The sequence below is a fragment of the Equus przewalskii genome, chromosome 25 (genome assembly GCF_037783145.1).
Source record: "Equus przewalskii isolate Varuska chromosome 25, EquPr2, whole genome shotgun sequence".
NCBI classification, from domain to species: Eukaryota; Metazoa; Chordata; class Mammalia; order Perissodactyla; family Equidae; genus Equus; species Equus przewalskii.
This window is the reverse complement of record NC_091855.1, coordinates 19,850,753-19,871,592: the sequence shown is the minus strand read 5'-3', so window position 1 is coordinate 19,871,592 and position 20,840 is coordinate 19,850,753. Positions and strand designations below refer to the sequence as shown.

The 20,840-nt window shown below is 45.2% G+C and overlaps 1 protein-coding gene across 2 annotated transcripts; it reads right to left on the bottom strand.

Annotated features, from left to right (window-relative positions):
* Window positions 1–376: 376 nt before the first annotated feature.
* DLST (dihydrolipoamide S-succinyltransferase) lies at window positions 377–20,821 on the bottom strand. Of its 2 annotated transcripts, XM_070593742.1 has the most exons (15): window positions 20,111–20,821; window positions 19,518–19,551; window positions 16,790–16,838; window positions 14,214–14,269; window positions 14,005–14,079; window positions 13,727–13,782; window positions 12,878–12,989; window positions 10,658–10,813; window positions 10,163–10,239; window positions 9,185–9,282; window positions 5,392–5,522; window positions 3,928–4,001; window positions 3,531–3,614; window positions 2,918–3,085; window positions 377–1,929 (listed from the first exon to the last, which is right to left on the bottom strand). In XM_070593742.1, exons 1-15 carry the CDS (start codon window positions 20,171–20,173, stop codon window positions 1,795–1,797), a joined length of 1,368 nt encoding a protein of 455 aa, XP_070449843.1. In that variant the 5' UTR covers window positions 20,174–20,821; the 3' UTR covers window positions 377–1,794. The 2 variants fall into 2 exon arrangements, with proteins under 2 accessions (XP_070449843.1, XP_070449842.1); XM_070593741.1 differs by lacking the exons at window positions 16,790–16,838; window positions 19,518–19,551 and having other exon boundaries at window positions 20,111–20,532.
* Window positions 20,822–20,840: the final 19 nt, after the last annotated feature.

Sequence of the window (20,840 nt, the reverse complement as noted above, 5' to 3'; positions counted from 1 at the left end):
GCATCTTGGTACACACGTGGCAATAAAGTCCAAAATTGTATGAAAGAGTCGCCCTACATCTCCCCAGTCCATCCCCAAAATAATGCAAGTCCTCAAACATGTTAATGCAAATATGTTAGTGTTTGAAGGGGCTTCACAAAGGAGGGAACCAATTTCTCGTCAAGCACATGGCCTGCCAGGTCAAGGGGTGCATTGGAAGGAAGCCGGGGCACTTCCCTGGACTTCTGTCAATTTAGTAGTGTTAACTTATTTCAGAAGTCAGATACCACAGGGTAGTCTACAGGACATTACGTGGCTTTCAGTGCCAATGACAATCACAGTCCCGGAGACTTGTACCACCTCAGTAACCAGAAGAAACACAGAAGCAGGAACCCTGTTTGAGAACATTTGCCCTTTAATTTGCATTTAAAATCAGTTTCTTTAAATACTTTAGTTACAGGTTCTGAATAGTGAAGACATAGTAGATGCTGCAGGCACTCAGTATTGGCTCCCATCCCTTCCCCCCACCCCACCCCCCAGGCCTAGCTTCTTCGCTCAAGATACAAATGGGCACTCTGCACTAAATAAATGGCTCCTGGTGTCAAGGGTCAGCAGTCTCAGGCCTGGATGCAGTTGGATACAAAGGGATGAAGTCCAGTAGCTTTCGTGACAAGATGTGTGCATTGAACCATACTCCAAGGAATTCCAATGATTGTGTCCAGACCTAACAGGCAGGACCTCAGAGGTGACAATGGCCATCTCCCCACTGTACTTGGGGCTGGTTTCCACCACAGTCCATCTTCCCCCGACCTGTTTTCTGCCGAGGAAGAGCTAAGGCCCCACTCCCTAAGGGCCATGACGTAGGAAGGAACAAAACTGCCTCTCAGTCCACATGCTTATACTGGCGGAATTTAAGAGTCCAAGACAAGCTGAGCCAGTCCACAGCATCTCGCACCCCTATCTCTACCAGGCTCCAGCCCTTGGTTGTGACCATGCTCTGTCCCACTGCCATGATGTGCTTGAATCTGCTCTAAATGAGAACAGCGTACTCGAATGGTTCCTAGCAGCCTGGAAAGGTTGGCATGAGCACAGCTGTGTGTGACTGTGCCAAAATGGGTCTTCCTGGTGCAAAGCTATGATGGAGAGTGAGGACAGGCCTGTGTTCTGCTCCCGTGTTGTTTACAACATATGACCTCAGGGAGAACCTGCCCTTCCCCTTTCAACACTGCCCACCCTGCTCCCAGCCAGATCCCCTGGCCTGTGATTCCCGGAAGAGGTAGAAGAGGCATCTTGAAGTCAGTGACAGCTGAGAATGAGGGTGCCATTTAAGAAGCAAAGCAGCACCTCTTGGCCTGTGGGCAATACCTCCACACAAGTGGAATGAGCGAGAACATGCACAGCCAGGTCAGAGGCTGCTCTGAGCTTGGGAGGCACATGCCCCACTACACATCTCCGGAGACCAAACTTTCAAATGGTAGCAACTTAATCACATGGTCCTACAGTGTACTGGCACTGGGAAGAAGCAAAGTCATCTCTGCAGAAGGCAGCAATATTAACGAGCATCCATTAAGGCTCTCTCTTTCCCTCAAGCCTAAGGATATAAGATATTTGAGTGTTAAGAGAACGGTGCAGAGAGGGAGAGAGCCTGGCAGGGACACCAAGAAAAGACCTGCTGGTTACATAGTGCCCTGGCTTCCTTTCGTGAGGCCAACAGCATGTGCCTGTCACCAGGCTAACCTGGGACCCATGAGGGGACAGGGAGAAGACTGGTTTTCAGTTCCTGCATGGTCGATGTGTATGGCGCGGGGCTTCCTCCTAGAGGTCCAGTAGGAGGACTCTGGGATCCTCTACCGCTGCCTTGATTTTGCGGAGAAAAGTCACGGCCTCTCTACCGTCGATCAGCCGGTGATCATACGTCAGTGCCACATACATCATGGGCCGCACCTCCACCTACAGAGAGAAATGAACAAGTTTGTCTGCAGCAGGGCAGAGAAAGCCCCGCTGAGGGGGAAGATGAGAAAGCACAGCCCACAGGAGAGTTCCCAGTTCCAGAGCCTTTCCTATTGCTATTGTTTCTAGATACTTAGAATATTTTCAAAGACCAAGGCTTACGCTTAGTGCAAAGCTCCCAGACTCCGAAACAAAGCTTAACCAGGAAAATACGAGACTCCTCACAACCACCTTTTTTAAACACGTTCTGCCCTCTTATTGATCTGTTGTCTACACAAAGTTTATCCTTCAGTTCTGGCTGTCTGCAGCTTCTTTTTTAGGGTTATAATTTAAAAAAAAAAATTTTTTTAACCTGGGGTCAACAAATTGTCTGAAATTGTATGCAAAGTTGGGGTGTGAACATTTTCAGGGAAGAAGATCTATGATTTTCGGATTCATGAAGGAGTTAGTGACCCAAAAACGTTCTAAACACAGAAGTCCCAGAAAACATATTCCTACCAACATATCTTCCAGGGCCAGCTCTAAACCCTTTGACTCATTCCCTGAACTCCTGGAGAACCTCTAAGTCTTATCATACAACTTGACAGCTCGTAGACTGCTCTGCATGGTTGTCCTGTTTCCTGGGGGCAAGGACCACGTCTCCAACTGTATCCCCCTATAGCAACCTGGAGAATGAAGCTTGTTGACTGATCCCAGATGAAGGAGCAAGCTTTCTTAGCTCAATGGTTCTCAAACTTTAATGTGCATCAGAATCATCTGCAGTTTCTGCTTCAACAGGTCTGGGAAGGGGTCGAAGAATTTGCACATCTAACAAGTTCCCAGATGATGTGAATTGACACACAATTTGAGAATCAGTGCCTTAGGTACTAACTAGAAACTATGAGATGGAACTTATGCCTGAAATTACAGGGAATCTTTTAAAATTAGCATTTACATTTCCCTCTCCTCATCACCTAGCTGGTAGGATGTTAGCAGTGATGGTTCCTACCTTGCCTCCCACGGCCACTGGCCTATCAAAGATGCCATGCATGCCCAGGATGGCAGACTGAGGGGGGTTGATAATGGGTGTTCCAAAGAGCGAGCCAAAAACGCCTCCATTGCTAATGGTGAAAGTACCACCATCCATATCTTCAATGGCAAGTTCATTCTTTCGGGCCTAAAAACAAAGATTTCATAAGTGAAAAAGTGAATCCAGCTTTCTTTACCTAAATGAAGTCCAGAAGGGCTTGGATCTGAGATCATTTTGATCTACTGTGTCCAAGTTCTAGCTTCAACATGAAAGATGTTCAGCTGAGATGCTTGTGACCAGTGTTCCACCAGAGGAAAGGCATCATGCCACAGAGTTGAGGACTTCAGGACCTTTTCTTTTCCCAGCAGGTCTCATTTGATGAGATCTTCAGTCATGAGAGCAGACTAAGCTCCGCCAGATATCTGTACTTTGGCTCTTGGGGGTGACTGCTGTTCTCAGGGGCTACACACTTCTTACAGAACAGAGTGAGGCTCCAGCTCCCTGAGCACTGCTCACTGGGGAGCCCAGCCTTCTCCAGGCTCTCTTCCCTGACCTGCCCACTAGCTCATACACATACTCCTTTCTACTTTACCTTCTCTCCAAGTTCACTGATGATTCGCTCAATGTCGGCGTAATTCATAGCTTCTACATTCCTGATGACGGGAACCACCAGACCCTGATGAGAGTAGAAAGCTGTGTTCAGTTGCAAATTAACAGTACCCTTTATAGTTATAACTCCCTTGACTCCAGCCAATGGTCTCCCCTCTCCAGAATATCTTAATTACTCAATGTGATTAACAGAGTCTAAAATATTTAGGTTTGACATTCAGATAAAATAATGTGCTATGGTCAAAAACAGGTTACTCTTTTACTAACTCCCTTCTAAAAAGACAGCATTACAGAAAGGATCTCTCCCAGGGGTCCGCTTCTTCACACAGATAAGGAGAGAGTCTAAAACCAAAGCTGCCCCACTTTCTGCCCCAACATACCCGTGGGGTGGCCACTGCAACACTGATGTCAATATAATCCCTATACACCACCTCTTTGGTTGCATCGTCAATCACTATGAGAGAGAAAACACATGTTACATACAACTCCCCAGGCCTAGGCTAATGGGGTAATATAGGAATACAGTAAAAATCTGCAGAGCTTGGTACGATGTGGCCTGACCAACTAGTACAAAAACTACTGCATTACAAGTGGAAGACACTTCTTACTCCCATGCCAACCAGTCGTAACATCTCCCAAGTGCCCTGACTGACTGAGCCTGAGTGTAGAAGTATCCATTTCTTTGGCAGCCCTATACAGTGGCTGCCACGGGATCGGAACACATTAAGTTCTTGTTAACGAGCTCTACTCAAGCCTTCCCTTAGCTAACTGCTAGGTCTAAGAAGTGCTCCAAAAAAGGCAAATTAGCAAAGGCAGGGGATGCTGTCATTCTGCTGCCCACTCTCAACAAGGGGTGAGACTCAAGAGGAAGCAGGGTGGTCTGGCTTTTATATGCTAGCTTGAGAGAGCAAACCAGCAGCTGAAAATTTAGGTCTAGTGCTCATGAGAAAATACTCATGAGAAAAGGCTGGGGAATCATTTTCCATAGAAAGTCTATGCTGCATTGTTAGATCAGACACACAGGAAAAGCATGTGAAGGGAGAAAGAGGCCAAAAGAACGCTGAGAAATGCCTACACGTACGGGCAGACGGAAGAAAGAGATGGAGAGAGCCAATCAGGAAGATGAGAGGATCGGGAGAAATAAGGAGGTACACATCTGGACAAAACAAAGATAGCCCTTCTACCTAGGGGACTAAGATGGAAGGGACTAGTGTTTCTATTTGTGGATCTTTAGGGACCCTGGCACTGTTAAGGGTTGCAAAAGTGTCACTGTCCCTTCTCTAATCTTCCAGGAACAGAGAAGTGATTCAACAGGAAAGAGAACTGCCTGTTAGGTCAACATTTCAATGAAGCGGTGAGTTAGAAATAAGGAAAATGAGCACCAAGTCCATGAAAGAAGGGCCAAGCCCAAGACCTCCCAATGAGCTCCAGTGATCAGAAATCAAAGGTCACCCTGGAGCCCTGCCTAGTGGGGAAATCAGGCCCCAAGATATTAGGGTTTATGAGAGGGCAGGTGCTAGCCAGAACATGAGCTTCCACCTTGACAATGTGAAGCCTGGAGAGCTGAGCTGGCTCAGGACTGCCTGTTGCCAGAGCAGCTGCGAAGCTATCCACTGGGAAGAGAAACTGTTCTGTCCAGCTGGTAGGGAGAAAGTAATTAGGAAGCCATTTCAGGAAGGTGAGTCAAGAATTCCCTGGGGAAGATACTCATGTTTGCACAGACATGAAATAAAAAGCCTTGGTCTGCTGACCCCCATCTTTGTGTGTGTGTGTGTGTTGGAGCAGGTCTGTGTTCATACTCATACTTCCCAGGACCTCTGTGATTCTGGCCACCACAAACTCACCTGCATTTACAACAGGCTGCTCCTGCAAGGCAAAGGCTGAGGCCTTCACAAACGCCGACATGAAACCTAGTTTGAGGTTATGTTTCTTCAGAAAAGCATCTCTGTGCCGAGCCCTCATCTCCTGGATGTTACTGAAAAACACATTACAAAACAAACTGACCACAAATGAAGCCTTACTTTTGACTTTCATACCAATTTCTAACTCCACGGACACAACTGAGTAAGCTTTTTTCCCTCATTCTGGACCATCTACCTAAGTTCAGGTTTTTAAATAGTCCACTAGAGGTTGACACAATAACCTTGTTCCTTCATAAACCAGGATACAAAGGAATCAGGTCCAATCTGTCTCTAAGGTGGGTCGAGTCCTTTACAGGGCTCCGTCATGTGCCAGAAGTCACAAATTTCAGTAACAGATAATATGAAGAAGAGATCACACAGCACACCAACATCCTTGCCTTGGATGAGAAAGTAATTTCTGGCTACACTAAAATCATGAGCCATTTATTCTGGGAAAAAAAAATTTAAGCATAAAAAAAGTTCACAAAATAAGCAATATTCTTTTTATTTCTTGTTAGAATCAGTTTCACAAAATCTGATTGACTTCCTTATGACATTCCTCCTATCTCTTAATTGGGGGGGTTGGGTGGGGGAGTAGAGACCAAACCCCACAAGTGTATGGGCTCCATGTGAGCAACAGAAGTCATGACTATATATGGATGAGTATACAGCATTCTTTTAGGCTCATGGGATAGCCGGCAGATTCATTCTTCATCTCCCCAGACTTAGCAGTTCCATCTGCTTGGTCCTTCAAAGAGGTGCTAACACTCACCACACGTGAGCGTCAATGTCAGGCACCAAGATACAAAGATAATAAAGACACAGCTCTTGCCCTTGCGATTAGTTTAATGGATGTGGTTTCTTTGGTTTTAGAGAAGTGGCCACGTGTGGACATAAGCTTTATTTTATTTTATTTTATTTATTTATTTATTTATTTTCCTTTTTCTCCCCAAAGCTCCCAGGTACATAGTTGTATATTCTTCGTTGTGGGTCCACCTAGTTGTGGCATGTGGGACGCTGCCTCAGCGTGGTTTTTGATGAGCAGTGCCATGTCCGCGCCCAGGATTCGAACCAACGAAATACTGGGCCACCTGCAGCAGAGCACGCGAACTTAACCACTCGGCCACGGGGCCAGCCCCTGGACATAAGCTTTTAAGGTATGAGCAGCAGGGCCTCTGAGAAGTTTTTGCAACAGGAAGAGCCTTTGTTCCTTTGGGGGGGGGGCGTTGCTCCACATACATACTGCAGAGTGAATGGGAAATGGCTTTCCCATCATTTTGCTGCAGAAACCTCCATATTGATGGGAATACATACAGTTCCGTGATGGAAATTGAATTTAACTTTATCTCAAGTCCAAATGCTTAGTTCTCCCTTTCTCCCCATAATGGCCTAATTCGACATCAGCATGAAAGATAAGATGGTATAACTTTAACTCCCCTCTTTAGACCTTTTGTTTTTGAAAAAGGAAGTTTTCCTGGGGGGCCTGATTGGGTTTAAAATGTTTGTTTTCCTGAATCTAACCATATTTAGTGCTAGGATTACCACCCTAAAGACATTACTGATTCCCAAGACACAAGAGCTACATAAGATGGAAAGAGAAGTGATGAACATCTCTGCTCTCAAAACTGTCCAAATGCTATTGTCTGGTCATTAAGCAGTTTCTATTTCAGAGCTCTGCCCTTGGAGGCAGAGGCTGGGACAACAGGAGAGAGAAGACGGTCTCAGACAGGCCCCTTATGGGTTAGCTGATCAGCACAAGACCCAAAGGGCACTCAATCTAAACCAGATTACTGACTGCAGCGAGACCCCAGGCCATTGTTAAGTGACACCTCGATTAGCTGCTGAAAGGAGATCCAGCTATTGCATTTACCTTCCAAACAAAGCTGTTAAGCCAACTGCATCTTTCAGGGCCACAAATATTTACATGTTTTGTCTTAAGGAATTGGGTAGAATTTCAAAGTCCAATTCAATTTGTGTACAATTTAGCCCTAATGCACTGAAACATAATCCGCAGCCTTTGTGATTCATCAGTCAAGGTCCTTCCCTACATCCTATGGATAGGAGAGAAATCTTTGGCTTGAATGGCAACTCAACTTTTTAGGAAGCTTCAAAATAGAATGGATGACATCAAGTGAAATAGGCCACAGAGCCCTACTCTGTGAACAATGCCACAGTACACTACCAATAAACCACTGCTTTCTCTATACTTTTCAGACCTCTTCCAAAGGAAGACAAATTTCCATAATGAAAAGTGGATTAGCAGGGGCTGGTCCAGTGGTGTAGTGGGTAAGTTCACATGTTCCACTTTGGTGGCCAGGGGTTCGCGGGTTCAGATCCTGGGCATGGACCTACACACCGCTCATCAAGCCATGCTGTGGCGGAGCCCCACATACAAGACAGAGGAGGACTGGTGCAGACGTTAGCTCAGGGACAATCTTCCTCAAGCCAAAAGAGGAAGTTGGCTACAGATGTTAGCTCAGGGCCAATCCTCCTCACCAAAAGAAAAAAATAGCAGATTAGCAGATTAAACCCTTAGGACAAAAAGAAGCAGAGATGAACTGACGACTTGATAATTTACCTTCAGAATTAAACATAAACTCTTATCATGGCATTCAAAACATTCTGAAATATGGATCCAACTCTACCATTCTTTCCTACATGTTTGTCCTCACAGCAGATACTTCTCAAATGTGTCTTGGACTTTCCTGTCTGTGTCAAGTCCATATTGTTAACATTGTCCGGAATGACCTTCCTCCAAGATGCTACCTGTGTCAAAATGCTAATGGTTCTTTAAGGCCTATTAAAACTGGTCTTCCGTCCAGGAAGCCTTTCCTGACCCTACCCTCCCCCTCCTTCTGCCTCCCAGCTCAAAAACAAATGATCTTATCCTCTTCTCCACTTCATGCTCTTTGTATCCTTCTGATACTTATTTTTCTTTACATTTATCCAAACCAAACAGTAAGCTCTTTTTCACTTATCTTTGTATCCTCCCTAAATACAATATAGTATCTTATACCTACAGTATCTTTTGAGCACAGTAAGTGCTCAAAAAATGTTTGTTATATTTAACTACATTCTCTTCCCTACAGTGCTGATACTTATAAACATCAAAATCTTGAAGAAAATGGGTCAGTCAACAATTAGCTCACTACAGAAATGGGTATAGTGAATTAGCCCCTGTAGTTAATATCCTAAGGTTTTTCTTTAAAAACATAATTTGCTTTCCATTTCACTACCAAGCCGGGAAAGGTGAAAGATGACAAGCCTATGCCTTTTCACCCCCCTAATTCTGAGGCGCTTAGGAACACGCATAGGGAGCAGTCACTGTGAGAAAGAGCAGGGTGTGGTGCCCTGGTTTTCAGCATGCTGTCAACTGGTTCTCTATCCCAAGGGGTAGGCCGGGGCACAAGCCTTGTTGGCCTGGTTGCCCTATCTCTACTTGGCAACATGACATTAGTCCTCAGATTATTACTAGCCTCATTTATCAGAAATCACAAGATTTAGGTATAAAAGTCTAAAAGGCTAAGTTTTTTAAGTTACAGAGGAGGCAGACACAGTATTAGGAAAGTCAATCAGAGAATGACACCAGTGCATCACTCTGCGTAAGTCAACAAGCAGTGCCGAGCAGTACCTCTTCCCTGTTAAGGTAGTTTTGCAATCAGCAGTAGCGACTGGGTTAAGTTCAAGTGTTTTCCAAAGGAAAGGGCGTGGGGATTACGAGGACCAGCGTTCTTACCTCATGTCAATCTCATTGAAAGTGGTCAGCATTGCACATGTATTCTGGGCCTCCTTCAGCCGCTGAGCGATGCGCTGCCGCATCCTGTTCATCTTCTCCTGAAAGTGAAAGTGGGACACGTACTGAGTGTGTCTGGTCTGTGTGGATCAAGCACTCCCCACTAGTCTGAGTGAGCACTCGGCTTGCCAGGACGGGATGGTCAAGGACTATAGTATCTAAGGACAATGAGAACTCCTGGCTTTCTCTTTCCTGGGGTGGTCCTGCTCCTGAGCAAGAATGAGGAAACATAGACAAAATCTACTCTCTCAGATGTGCCTAAAGTTTGACCAGGAATGCAGGCTCAGGAAAGGTTTGATTTAAAAACCAAAACCCATTTATGAAAAGGAAGAGTGTAGTACAGGGATAGCCAGCCCAAGAATCATTACAGAAAGGGCAATTTCTGGTGATACAGCCTTGCATGAGAATAGCTACCTGTGGGATGGAAACTCACAAGCAACAAACTTTTGAGGCTATAGTATTTTTAGGAGATATTCTCAGGTAGAGGAACCCACACTCTTGACCATACTTCCTTGAGGTTTTATGTCTGCCCTTGACAGCCACTGCTAATGTGTAGCCCTCAGCCAAGTATCCAGGAAGTATAGGAATAGAGCTCAGCAAACCAGCTCTCTGAAGTGGGAAGGAGGGGGTGCGTTACTAAGCTACCATCCCCTGCAAATACTTTACTCACCCAAGGCATTTCAGCGGTAGCTTAACATAGTAGGAAAAACCACTGGACAACTATTTAGAAGACCTCAGGGTCTAGTCCTATCATTTGATAGTTACGTGACTATGAACAAGACACTTCCTAAATTCAGTTTCCCTGTCAAGACCAAGAGGGTGAGGTGCACGCCATTCAAAGGTAAGCACCACCATACTCTCACCCCACTAATCTCAACAACGCCCCCTGCCTGTTTCCTGGATCGGTCCTCAGTGGCTTACCCGATGTTCTGAACGCACACCTTTGCCAGCTCCTGGCTCAGCTACTGGAGGGGAAGGAGTTGGTTTTACTGCAGACACTGAAAACCAAGAGAGCGGGTACAGACGCATCAGAAAATGAGAGAAACATTTACTGAGTATGTGCCAGTGCTTTCATACTGTACTGTCACTTAATCTTCAAGATATTCTGAGGTGTATTAGTACCATTCCCACCTGGGGAATGAATGATCTGTATCAGAAGATCTGGTATTAACAATGTGCTCAGAGAAGTTAAGTAGCTAGCCCAAAGTCACACAGCTATAAACAGAAAACGTGGGTGCAAATACAGGTCTTCTGATAACAAAGTCTAGAGTTCTTTCTACAAAGCAGCCAATGAAGCCATTCATTCTGAAGTCTGTTCAGAGCCATTATTACCCTCAGACCTTGCCCTGTGAAGGAACATGACATTAGATGAAACATTCCTCTCCCATCTAAGACACATGGGCGGTGGAGGCTCACCTGGTTTGCTAGCAGGAGGCTGTGAGGGAGAGGGCGCTGGCGGCATCTGAGTGGGTATGGATGCTGCAGGTGGAGGAGGAACCGCTGCTGCGGGAGGCTCTGCTTCTGGGGCTGCAGCAGCAGGAGCTTCGGCTGGCTTGGCCTTGGCAGGAGCAGCTGGAAAACAAGAAAAATAGATGCCACTGGCACTGTCTGGAGTGGAAAGCAACCAAACTGCAGATACTAAGCAGAATTTAGCAGCAAAAGCTCCATCTCTGACCAATTAACAAACATTTACTGGGTATTTGTTTTATATGCAAGGTACTATGAGATACACACACTGATATAAGGCACTGTTCTTCTATTCCCCAGGGCTCCTACATGTCCTAAGAAGACAACTGACTGAATCCAGCTGCCTTTCTGATTTCACAAACATTGACTGATCATCAAAGTCAGCAACTACTTTCAAAGCACCTACCAAGCCCATGGAAATGTAACGTTCAAAGCACCTACTAAGCCCATGGAAATGGAAACTTCCAGGCAATTTAAGATGTTGAAACACATACATAAAAGTAACATATTTCTAGTTATGGTAATATTCATAGTCTCATCTATTTTCACGTCACATGTGGAAGAATACTCAACTATTAAAAAACAAAAGTTGTAAATAATCAAGGGCTCATTTAGACTTAAGAGTTCAAAGCATTTCATCTAGGATGTTTCTCATAAATCAATACAGGGGTTAAGTAATAAACCCACAACTTTATTTTTTGTTTGTTTTTTAAGCAAGATTAGCCCTGAGCTAACTGCTGCCAATCCTCTTCTTTTTGCTGAGGAAGACTGGCCCTGAGCTAACATCCATGCCCATCTTCCTCTACTTTATACGTGGGATGCCTACCACAGCATGGCATGCCAAGTGGTGCCAGGTCCACACTCAGGATCCAAACCAGTGAACCCCGGGCCACCGAAGCGGAACATGCAAACTTAACCACTGGGCCACCAGGCCGGCCCTAAACCCATAACTCTAAATTAGATGTTTATTTTGAATTTACCCATCTGGACACCACAGCTGGTTTTATATTTAAATTAGACATTCTTTTAAGGAATGAATGACCAGAAGATAGAATTCTTCAACTGGAAGAATCAATCTTATTTCCTAGCCTTCTACTGTACATTCTTTCCCTTTTGGGCTTCTGGTCTTGCCATGATCAATCTCAATGATGCAATCTACTACTTATCTGCTTAACTATTTTAATAATGAGAAGTAGAATTTAGTAGTTACAGCACTTAACTAAGAATCAGAAAAAGTTATTTTCTTTTCTAATCTCTAATAATGACTGTGAGGTCCAGTACAAATTTATTTCCTTATTTCTTATTTCTTCCCAAGAGAAATACCAATCCTCTCTAGGAATGTTATGAGAGAACATATGTGAAAAAACTACACTGAATTCTCCATAACAGCATCATGAAATATTGCTAATACTTTAAAACAGTAGCTCTCAGCCCTGGCTGTGTATCAGAATCATTTAGAGAGCATTAAAAAAAACCCCACAAAAACTATGCTAGATAACCAGGATCTGATAATTCCAGATATCAGAATCCCTGGGTCATGGAGTCCAGGCATTTGTATTATTTTTAAAGCCCCCAGGTGATTCTGATGCCAGGACTGAGGAGAAAAAAACCAATAACTGTCTTTAGAATCTTCTTCATTTCTATTACATCTTTAAGAAAAGGTCTAGCACAAGAAACATACATAGAAAGAACAGAGCATTATGAGGTCTATTTATTTACTTATTTTTTGAGGAAGATCAGCCCTGAGCTAACATCTGCTGCCAATCCTCCTCCTTTTTGCTGAGGAAGATTGGCCCTGAGCTAACATCTGTGCCCATCTTCCACTACTTTATAGGTGGGATGCCTGCCACAGCATGGCTTGATAAGTGGTACGTAGGTCCATGCCTAGGATCCAAACTGGTGAACGCCAGACCGCCAAAACAAAGCATGCAAACTTAACTGCTATGCCACCAGGCCGGCCCCATGAGATTTACTTTTTTAGTATCCTTTTCTTCTAGAACTTGACACTTAAAATTTACAGTATATAAATATCACCCCTCTTATTCCCTCAACTAAGGGCAGCTGGAAAGCCAAATAGTCTTTGAGGTATCAAGGAATTAGGAGATTAGGCTCAGCTCCAATTTCCAGGGGGAATACTGGAGACCTTGACAACCAGGAGAATGTCTTTACCGCCAGTTTTCCTGAGTGTGAAAAGAGGAGTGCCTCCTTCTACTTTTCCCCCATCAGGTACCAAAAGAGCTTCAATCACGCCATTTGCTGGTGCTGGAACCTGCACAGAAGTCTGGAAAAGGAAGACACATGGACAGAGAGTCCAATTTTCACTCGGCATTAGAAAGTTAATTGTATAGAATCTCAAATATGAGTCACAGGAGTTGCAACACTGATACAGAAAACCCTGCATACAGAAACGCCAAGGCCACACTTTCAGAGTAAGAGTACTGACAGGTCAATGCTACTGTGAAGATTCACCCTTTCTCAGAAACATTAAAGCAATATTCAGTTAATGTGCCTCAAAGTGATAATGAAAAACAAAACTAAAGCTACTAAAATACACAGCACATACACCTAGAACGATCTAAAATTATAAAATTAAAGCTCTTTTTTTTAAATGAGCTAGCCTAACACTTTTTTATTAAAGATTGGCACCTGAGCTAACAACTATTGCCAATCTTTTTTTTTCTTTCTGCTTTTTCTCCCCAAATCGCCCCACTACATAGTTGTATATTTTAGCTTTGGGTCCTTTTAGTTGCGGCATGTGGGACGCTGCCTCAGCATGGCCTGATGAGTGGTGCCATGTCCGCACCCAGGATCCAAACCAGCGAAACCCTGGGCCACCGAAGCAGAGCGCGTGAACTTAACCACTTGGCCACAGGGCCGGCCCCTAACACTTTTACAACTCAGGTTAGAGGCAGTTAAAAATTATCTTTACACATTAACAGTCAGTCCCTGTTTCTTTCATTAGGTCAAGAAACCAATAGGAGACCATGAAAAATTGGTACTAATATAGGACAAGCTTACCTTGTCAGTTTCAATTTCACAAACCACTTCATCTTCTGCAACTGTGTCTCCAACAGCTGAAAAGACAGTCAGAGGCTACCTGTTAGGGGGGAACCTCCAGTAGCCACAAAATCTCTTTTGGCAGGTGTGTTACAAAACCTCTTTCCTATAGGGCCGGCAGAAAGTACACTGCATGTAAAGAAAAGGGTGGAGCCATAGGTTCCACTGATTATCATGGCCGGAGAGGGGACTTGTAGAAAGCGTTTAAACTTAAGAAGTGAGAGGGCACTAAATCTTACCTTTCTCCCACCTGACGTCCCCCTCTGTGACAGATTCTGCGAACGCTGGGGTTTTGACTGTAACCACATCATCCTCTAGGAAAAGAGCGAAAAAGAAAATCACAAGTTGTCCATATTTTTCCTTTAAAATGTTTGTTTTTCTTTAGTTAAACTCAGTCAACTATTGTTCTTCCCACTGAAAGTCCATTCTCAAGAAGGCAGGTACTTACTGCACACAGCTGTAGTTCTGAAGAAGCGAACGCTGAAAACGCCACTGCTGTTAATGCTGCAAAAGAAACAAACATAAACTCCTTTAGCAGGTGAACCACTCACGTTAGTCTAGATAAGGCACCAGAGATCATCTTCCCTTTCAATCAGTGGTTCTTGACCAGGGGTGCCCATCAGTGTCACCTCAGGGAACTTTTTCCAAGCATACATGCCCAGGTCCCATCCCCAGCGATTCTGACTCGGCAGGTCTAGAGTAGAGCCTGGATGACTCAGGTGCCTTAAGTAGTGAGCTCCATGGGTGAGTCCAAGACCCTGCACTGCAGTGAAATGCCAGCTCTCACAAAAGAAAGACTTACATTTGGTTCTTTGAAGAAAAAGATAAACATTTTGGTCCTTTTCCACACCCACCAAAAGGACTTAGCTTCCTGATTAGGTTTTTCAATTAACTAAATCCAAGTAAGAGAAATTGCGTCCCCTTGGGGTACACGCCATTGTGCCAGATACAATGGAATTTCTGTACCTAGGATTACAGATTTTGATCAGACGAGGCAGCAAGATGAGACAGTTAACTTGGAAGTAAAACAAGGGTTATACGCAAAAAACTCACAAAAACACACCAAAAAACTCATGGTTATCTCCTAGTCTGTTCTCTTAGTAAAAGGCAGCACATCAGTCCATTCTGGACTCATTCAGGAGGAACCTCAAAAGACTAAGGTAATTTTGACACGGCACTAACTTCAAATAATGGAAACTGGAGAATGATATCACCTCCTATGCTCAAAGCCATTAGGAGTGGTTTCCCCTGCACAATGGGACACAGCTATCTACGGTACCTAAGGTTATCCATTATATATACACATTTTGGGAGAAGGACTGGGACGGATGGAGACTTTCACTTCTACACTTCAGAACTGACTATTCTACAACAAGCACCATTATAACAGAAAAGCACAATAGATTTAAGTTGCCTTTTGATATTTTAACCTTTATAACATCAAAATGATCATAATATCTATGTTGAATCTAGGGGAAAAAATGTATGTTACAGAAAAAATACGGAACAACATTTTCTGCATAAAGTTTATAACCATATATAGTACAAGCTCATGGGCAAGAACTAATGGGTAATGTGCAAATATAGAGAGTGCTCTGCGAAGATACTCAAGAACCTGGAGCACTGGCCGCCTCTGGGAAGAACCTGGTGGCACTGGAGGACAAGGACACTCTTTTTACTTTTGAACCATGTAAATGTATAACCTATTAAATAAAAATGTAAAACCAAAAATAGTTTTACAAGAACAGATTTTTAAAATAAAGTGGGTACCTTATTCACAGAAAAAAGACAATACATAACACAAAACAGATATTAGATTAGGGTGATACCCTACTCTAATGTGTGACCTCACCCTTCAAAGTTCAGGGTTTTTTTTCCCTTAACAATTTACTTTCCAACAGTAAATTGTTGTATTTATTGCACAGAGATTTGTGGTTTCCAATTTTCATTTACATTGTAGATGAGTAGCACATTTTGAATCTAAATAATTTTTTAAGTTACAAAAGTATTAGATGTTCACTGTAGAATATTTGGAAACAGCAAAAAGAACTTTTATAATGGGATTATACTGTACAGCAGAAAATGAAATCATTTTATAACCTGCTAAATCTTCCCACTTATCATAGTGAAAACACGTTAACATGGCATAGTTTAACCAATCCCCTGTTGTCTGCAAATTTTGAGAGAAATCTGGATATACCAGGAATTCTTCAGTCTAGATTCCTAGAAATGGAATTGCTAGATCAAAAGGTACACAAAGTTCAAAGATTTATGAATGCCAAATTGCCCTCCAAAAATAACACAAGAACTCATAGTTCTAATACAGTGTGCATCATTTTCTCAATGAGAAAAAATCCCACTGTGATGCATAGTGAAGGAGCTAATCTGCTGACCCTTCATTTTGAAGATTCTCCCTACAAAGTAGCTTGATAGCTGCTTAACAGGTAACTAGAGAGCATCCTCTTACCACCACCCTGAAAATACTTGTAATACAAAGTAGCAGTAAGCAACATTCATAAGCAGAAGTTAATCTGAAACACACGTGTGGCCTTCCTCCAAACACTGCATTATGCAATAGCATTCCCTCCAAACTAGTCAAAGTCCCAGGACTCAAACCCACTAGTCTTTTGCTTTTACCAGTTAGAATATGCTACCAAGAGGATGCTCTCAATCTTAATACCAAAATTAATGTAACCTCCAGCCCTTCAGCTGCACTTGTATCCAACCAGAATATTTAGAAGCACCTTTCTGTATCTATTCCCATAAAAACAGGTTTCCAACTTCACCTTCACTATAATCTAAACACCTGAGGACAGGCACACTCCTGGTCCAGCACTTGACATGGGGCTGAGGCCCAAGGTCCATAACATGTAGTAAATTAACATCAAGGTGAGGTCTAGGGACTCAGTATAACCACCTCAATTTCAAGGCCTGGAAGCTGGAGAAGAAATCAGATGGTCAAATTGAGAACTGGTATCTTAAATACCCCATGGCCATATATCTGTGCTCCCCAGTGATACTTACACAATCTTCCTGCTGTCAGGGTAACCTGGTCCCTGACATAAGGAGACCCCTGCAAGAAACAAAACAACTCTTAACCAACAACTCTTATCTTATACAGGATACTTGCAGAGATGGAAAAGAAGTCTATTCACCCCCTAACTCTGAGACAGAGCAGGAACAACTGCAGGCAACAATACAATCTTTATCACACAGAGTCCTGCTTCTCAAACTTTTCCACCAAAGTAACCATAATGGCAGAGATCAATGGATACATGGGGTTGAGACTGGATATGTGTCTGAGGAAAAGGGAGAATTCTAAGGGCAAAGCCAGAAGTAGTTTTATAATCTTATTTACCTTAAAATACATAAACTTTCATTATTCCTATATGTTTTCATAATAAAATTGAAGCTGGAGAAAGGCATAGGATGGCTTATCCTGTGACTACACACAACCTAATCTGAGAAGCAGGGGGAGTATTTGGTCTAGGTTTCTGCTTCCCTAGTTATTTAAAATGCACTGAGCTGGAAGTCGTATTGCCTGAACTCTATTAGCAAAGACTGGGCTACTTTAGGCCCAGGGTCCCCAGCTTGCTGTAGGACTGAGCAAATCATTATCCCTCTTTTCAGTTTAGTATTCCCACCCTCTTCCTAAGGTCTTCCACTCTGGTCACACTCAACAAGGTGGGAGCGCCGTTTCTGCCCCACCAACTATCCTTATCACAGATAACTGCACTTCCCCAACTGACAACTAATTATTACAGCTGCCTCACCTGAACATATCCATATTCTTTCATACGTCTTATTTTTTTCAGATTTATTAACAACTCTTTCTCAACCATGGGCTCAGGAGACACCAAATGGGAGACAACTCTCTCATGCCCACCTCCTCGCAAACATCCCCAGAGTGTCAGAGCCAAGTAAGCCACCTCTTTGTCCAGCAGCCAATGACTCTGCAGTACAAATCCCAAGTATGGCATGTCTTTGAGCTAGAATGGCCAGCAGACAACAGTGATTTTTGGAACTCCGAGTCCAGCTTAGAATTATCCTACAGCAAGTTTCATTTGTACAGTGCTTTAGAATTTATAAAAAGCTTTCACATAATGACCTCATTTTGATTTGCGTGTCTCACAACTCCCTGAAGCGGAACGACCAGCTGCCATCATTCCCCATTTCATATATAAGCAGGGCTTCCGGAACTTAAGTGACCAGCCCAAGGTGCAGCCCTGAGCCACGATGCAAACTTCAAGTACAAAGCTCTTTCCATCGTCCCGCCAGTCTATGAAGTAGAAAAATGTTTCCTGACATTTTTTAGGATTCCCAGTTAAAAAGAACATCTATTATTGAGAGTCCTCTGTGAGCTAACATTCTGCTAGGTGCCTATGTTTTCATGACTCTTAGGATAAAATCCAAAACCTCTGCACTTTCCTGTACTGTCAGCCCTCTCTATCTTTCCAGCCAGACAGGCTGCCTTTCCACGTCTATGACCGGTCAAGTCCCTTCCTGCCTGAAAACCTTTGTGCAAGTAATTCCCCTTGCCTGGAATATAGTTCTCTAGGCCAACTCCTATGTATTCAAGACTTGGCTTAAATGTCACTTCTTTGGGGAAGCCTTTAGTGACATTCCCACCGTTCTCTCCACCCTCCCAAGCTGGGCTACATCATCCTACCCTCTCATTACACCCTACATTTCTCTTTCATAGTCATCACAATGTAATTATATCCTTATGTATGCATAAATGTATATTTGCTATCTCCCCAGGTAGCACCTAAGATCCTTGAGGGAGAGACCATCTGTATCGCCGTCCCCTAGCACAGAGCCTGGCACGCAGCAAGAACTCAATAAATGATCTGTTGGGTACATGAGTAAATGATAACATGATGGGTTAGGAGTTTAGGTTAAGAAGACAGGGAGACCTGGCTAGACCAACAGTTGGCTGAGTGACCCTGGTCAAGGCACTTGACCTCTCTTAGCCTGGGTTATGCACTTGTAAAATGGAACAGCTCTCCTACTGTTTCTTGATGATTAACTGAAAATTGCACAGAAAGCTCTCAGAACAATGCTTGGCACGTAGAAAACTCACAATAAGATCGACTCATTCAACAAATATTTATTCCAAGCATATAAAAAATTGAGATACAATCTAAATTCCTTCCAATAGTCTCTACACCATCTTCTATCTCATTTAATTAAAACACTCTCCCTTAATTAAAATGCCCTGGCCAAATCACCTTTTTTCCCAGTTCTGAAACACTGCCAAGCTCTTTCCTTCTAAAAGGACTTTGTACATGCTATTCCCTTCCTTCTCCCTCTCTTCAGCGGGCTAGCCTCTGTCACAGCCTCCAGGTCACAGCTTTAACGTCACGTACTCAAAAGGCTGCTTCTGTTCACCTTCATTTGTTTCCTTCTCAGCACTTAGCCAAAGTTCATCATCGTCCAGCCAAAATTCATCATTGTTCATTTGTTTAGCGATTTACACTTTGTCTTTCCCACGGGACTGTATGCTCCAGGAGGGTAAGAGCTGTTCACTGCTGTGTCCCGAGTGAGTGCCTAGCACAGTGCCTGACACGCAGCAGAAACTCAGTAACTGTGCGCTAAAAGAGTAAATGGCAGCTGTTACTGCTAAATAGCATTTCGTTTCACGCCTATCTATCTGAAAACGATGCCGAGAAACACAGGCACCCCGATCTCCTCACAAAACTGCTCTGCCCTCGAGGAGAGCATTTTAGGCGACGGCAAGGGCAGAACTTACCAGGCAGGGAACGTCTCCCTAGAGGGCAGTTCCCCTGTTGAGAAAGAAGACATTATCGACGTCACCCAGGATGAAAGGAAAGAAGAAACAGCTTTCTAAGCACAGACTCAAAGCTGTCCAGGTGCCGGTGACAGGTGAATCTCCCGACTCCAGAAGGGAAACGCAACAGCCAGGGCTCTCAGTCCCAGTCGGCACACGGGGCCTCCAGGCTCTCCCACTGGACTGACTCCCGCCACCTTTAACAGGAGAGGGGCCGGCCCGGTCCTGGGGGGAACTCCGTGGCGCCTCCTCCAGAACTCTGAGTCTCGTGCCGGGGCGGGCGCGGCTCTGGGCGGCTCCTCGGCCCCGGCGCGGAGGGCGAGGTGCAGCAGGGGACCGGGCGCCGGGGGCCTCGGGAAGGCGAGGGGCCGCGGGGCTCCGCAAGACCGCCCCGAGGGCAACGCCGGCCCCCAGCCGCCCGCCCGCGGCCTCCGCGTCCCGGTGCCCTTGGTGCCCGGCCTGGCCGGCGCGCCCCTGCCCCAGGCCGCCCCCCGGCCCGCCTGCGGGGCTCTCACCCGCCAGGGCCCGGCCCGACTGGCCCGACCGGCCCGTACCTTCTGGAAGGCGGAGAGCGAGCGGCTGAACGCCCGGGACACGCAGCGGGACCGGGACAGCATCGCGGCAGCAGCGGGGCCGAGGGCGGGCGGACACCGGATATAGGGCTCGGCAGCAACCGGAAGTGGGGCTGGCCGGGAACCCGGCCGCGCGGGGAGGGGGTGTTCGGAACGAACCACTGGCGGGCCGTGGGGGGAGCCGGCGAGCCCGCCGAGCCGTCCGCGCGCCTGCCCGGCAGCTGCGGGGCGCTCGTGGGGCTTGCTGTGCTGCCTGCTGGCCGCGCCGGCTCTCCCGAAGGTGCCTGCGACCTTCCGGCGACCCCCCGGTCCGGCCCTTCCCGGCCTTTCCGCGGAGCTGGCTCTACGCTTGGCGCCCTTCGCCGCTGGGACCCAGGGCGCCGCGCCATCCCTCCTCCGGGCTACGGGAAAACAGCGGGAGGGCAGGCACGGGCTGTAAAGTCAAACCTGGCCGGGCATGCCTTCCTGATCTTACACTGTGTGGCCTTGGGCAGGTGACACTGCCTCCCAGAGCCTCAGGTGCCTCAAATATAAAAAAAGCAATGGTCATTTCCCTGCCTCCCGGACCCCGGAACAAAGAAACAGAGCCCCAAGGAACCTCTAAAGGGCTCCCACTGCCCTTTTACCAAGCCGAAGATCTTCACCAAGAAGCCTTACTTCTGCTACGACATCTCTTGAGCGTCCCTAGTTCCTGCTCAAACTCTGTCCAGCC

Coding starts and splice junctions, on each gene's coding strand:
- DLST (XM_070593741.1), bottom strand. CDS start 20,517: ATGGCGCGGCGCCCTGGGTCCCAGCGGCGAAGGGCGCCAAGCGTAGAG. Junction 13,783..14,004: donor GGACGTCAGGTGGGAGAAAG/GTAAGATTTAGT, acceptor CTGTCTTTTCAG/CTGTTGGAGACACAGTTGCA. Junction 5,523..9,184: donor TTCAATGAGATTGACATGAG/GTAAGAACGCTG, acceptor TGTGTTTTTCAG/TAACATCCAGGAGATGAGGG.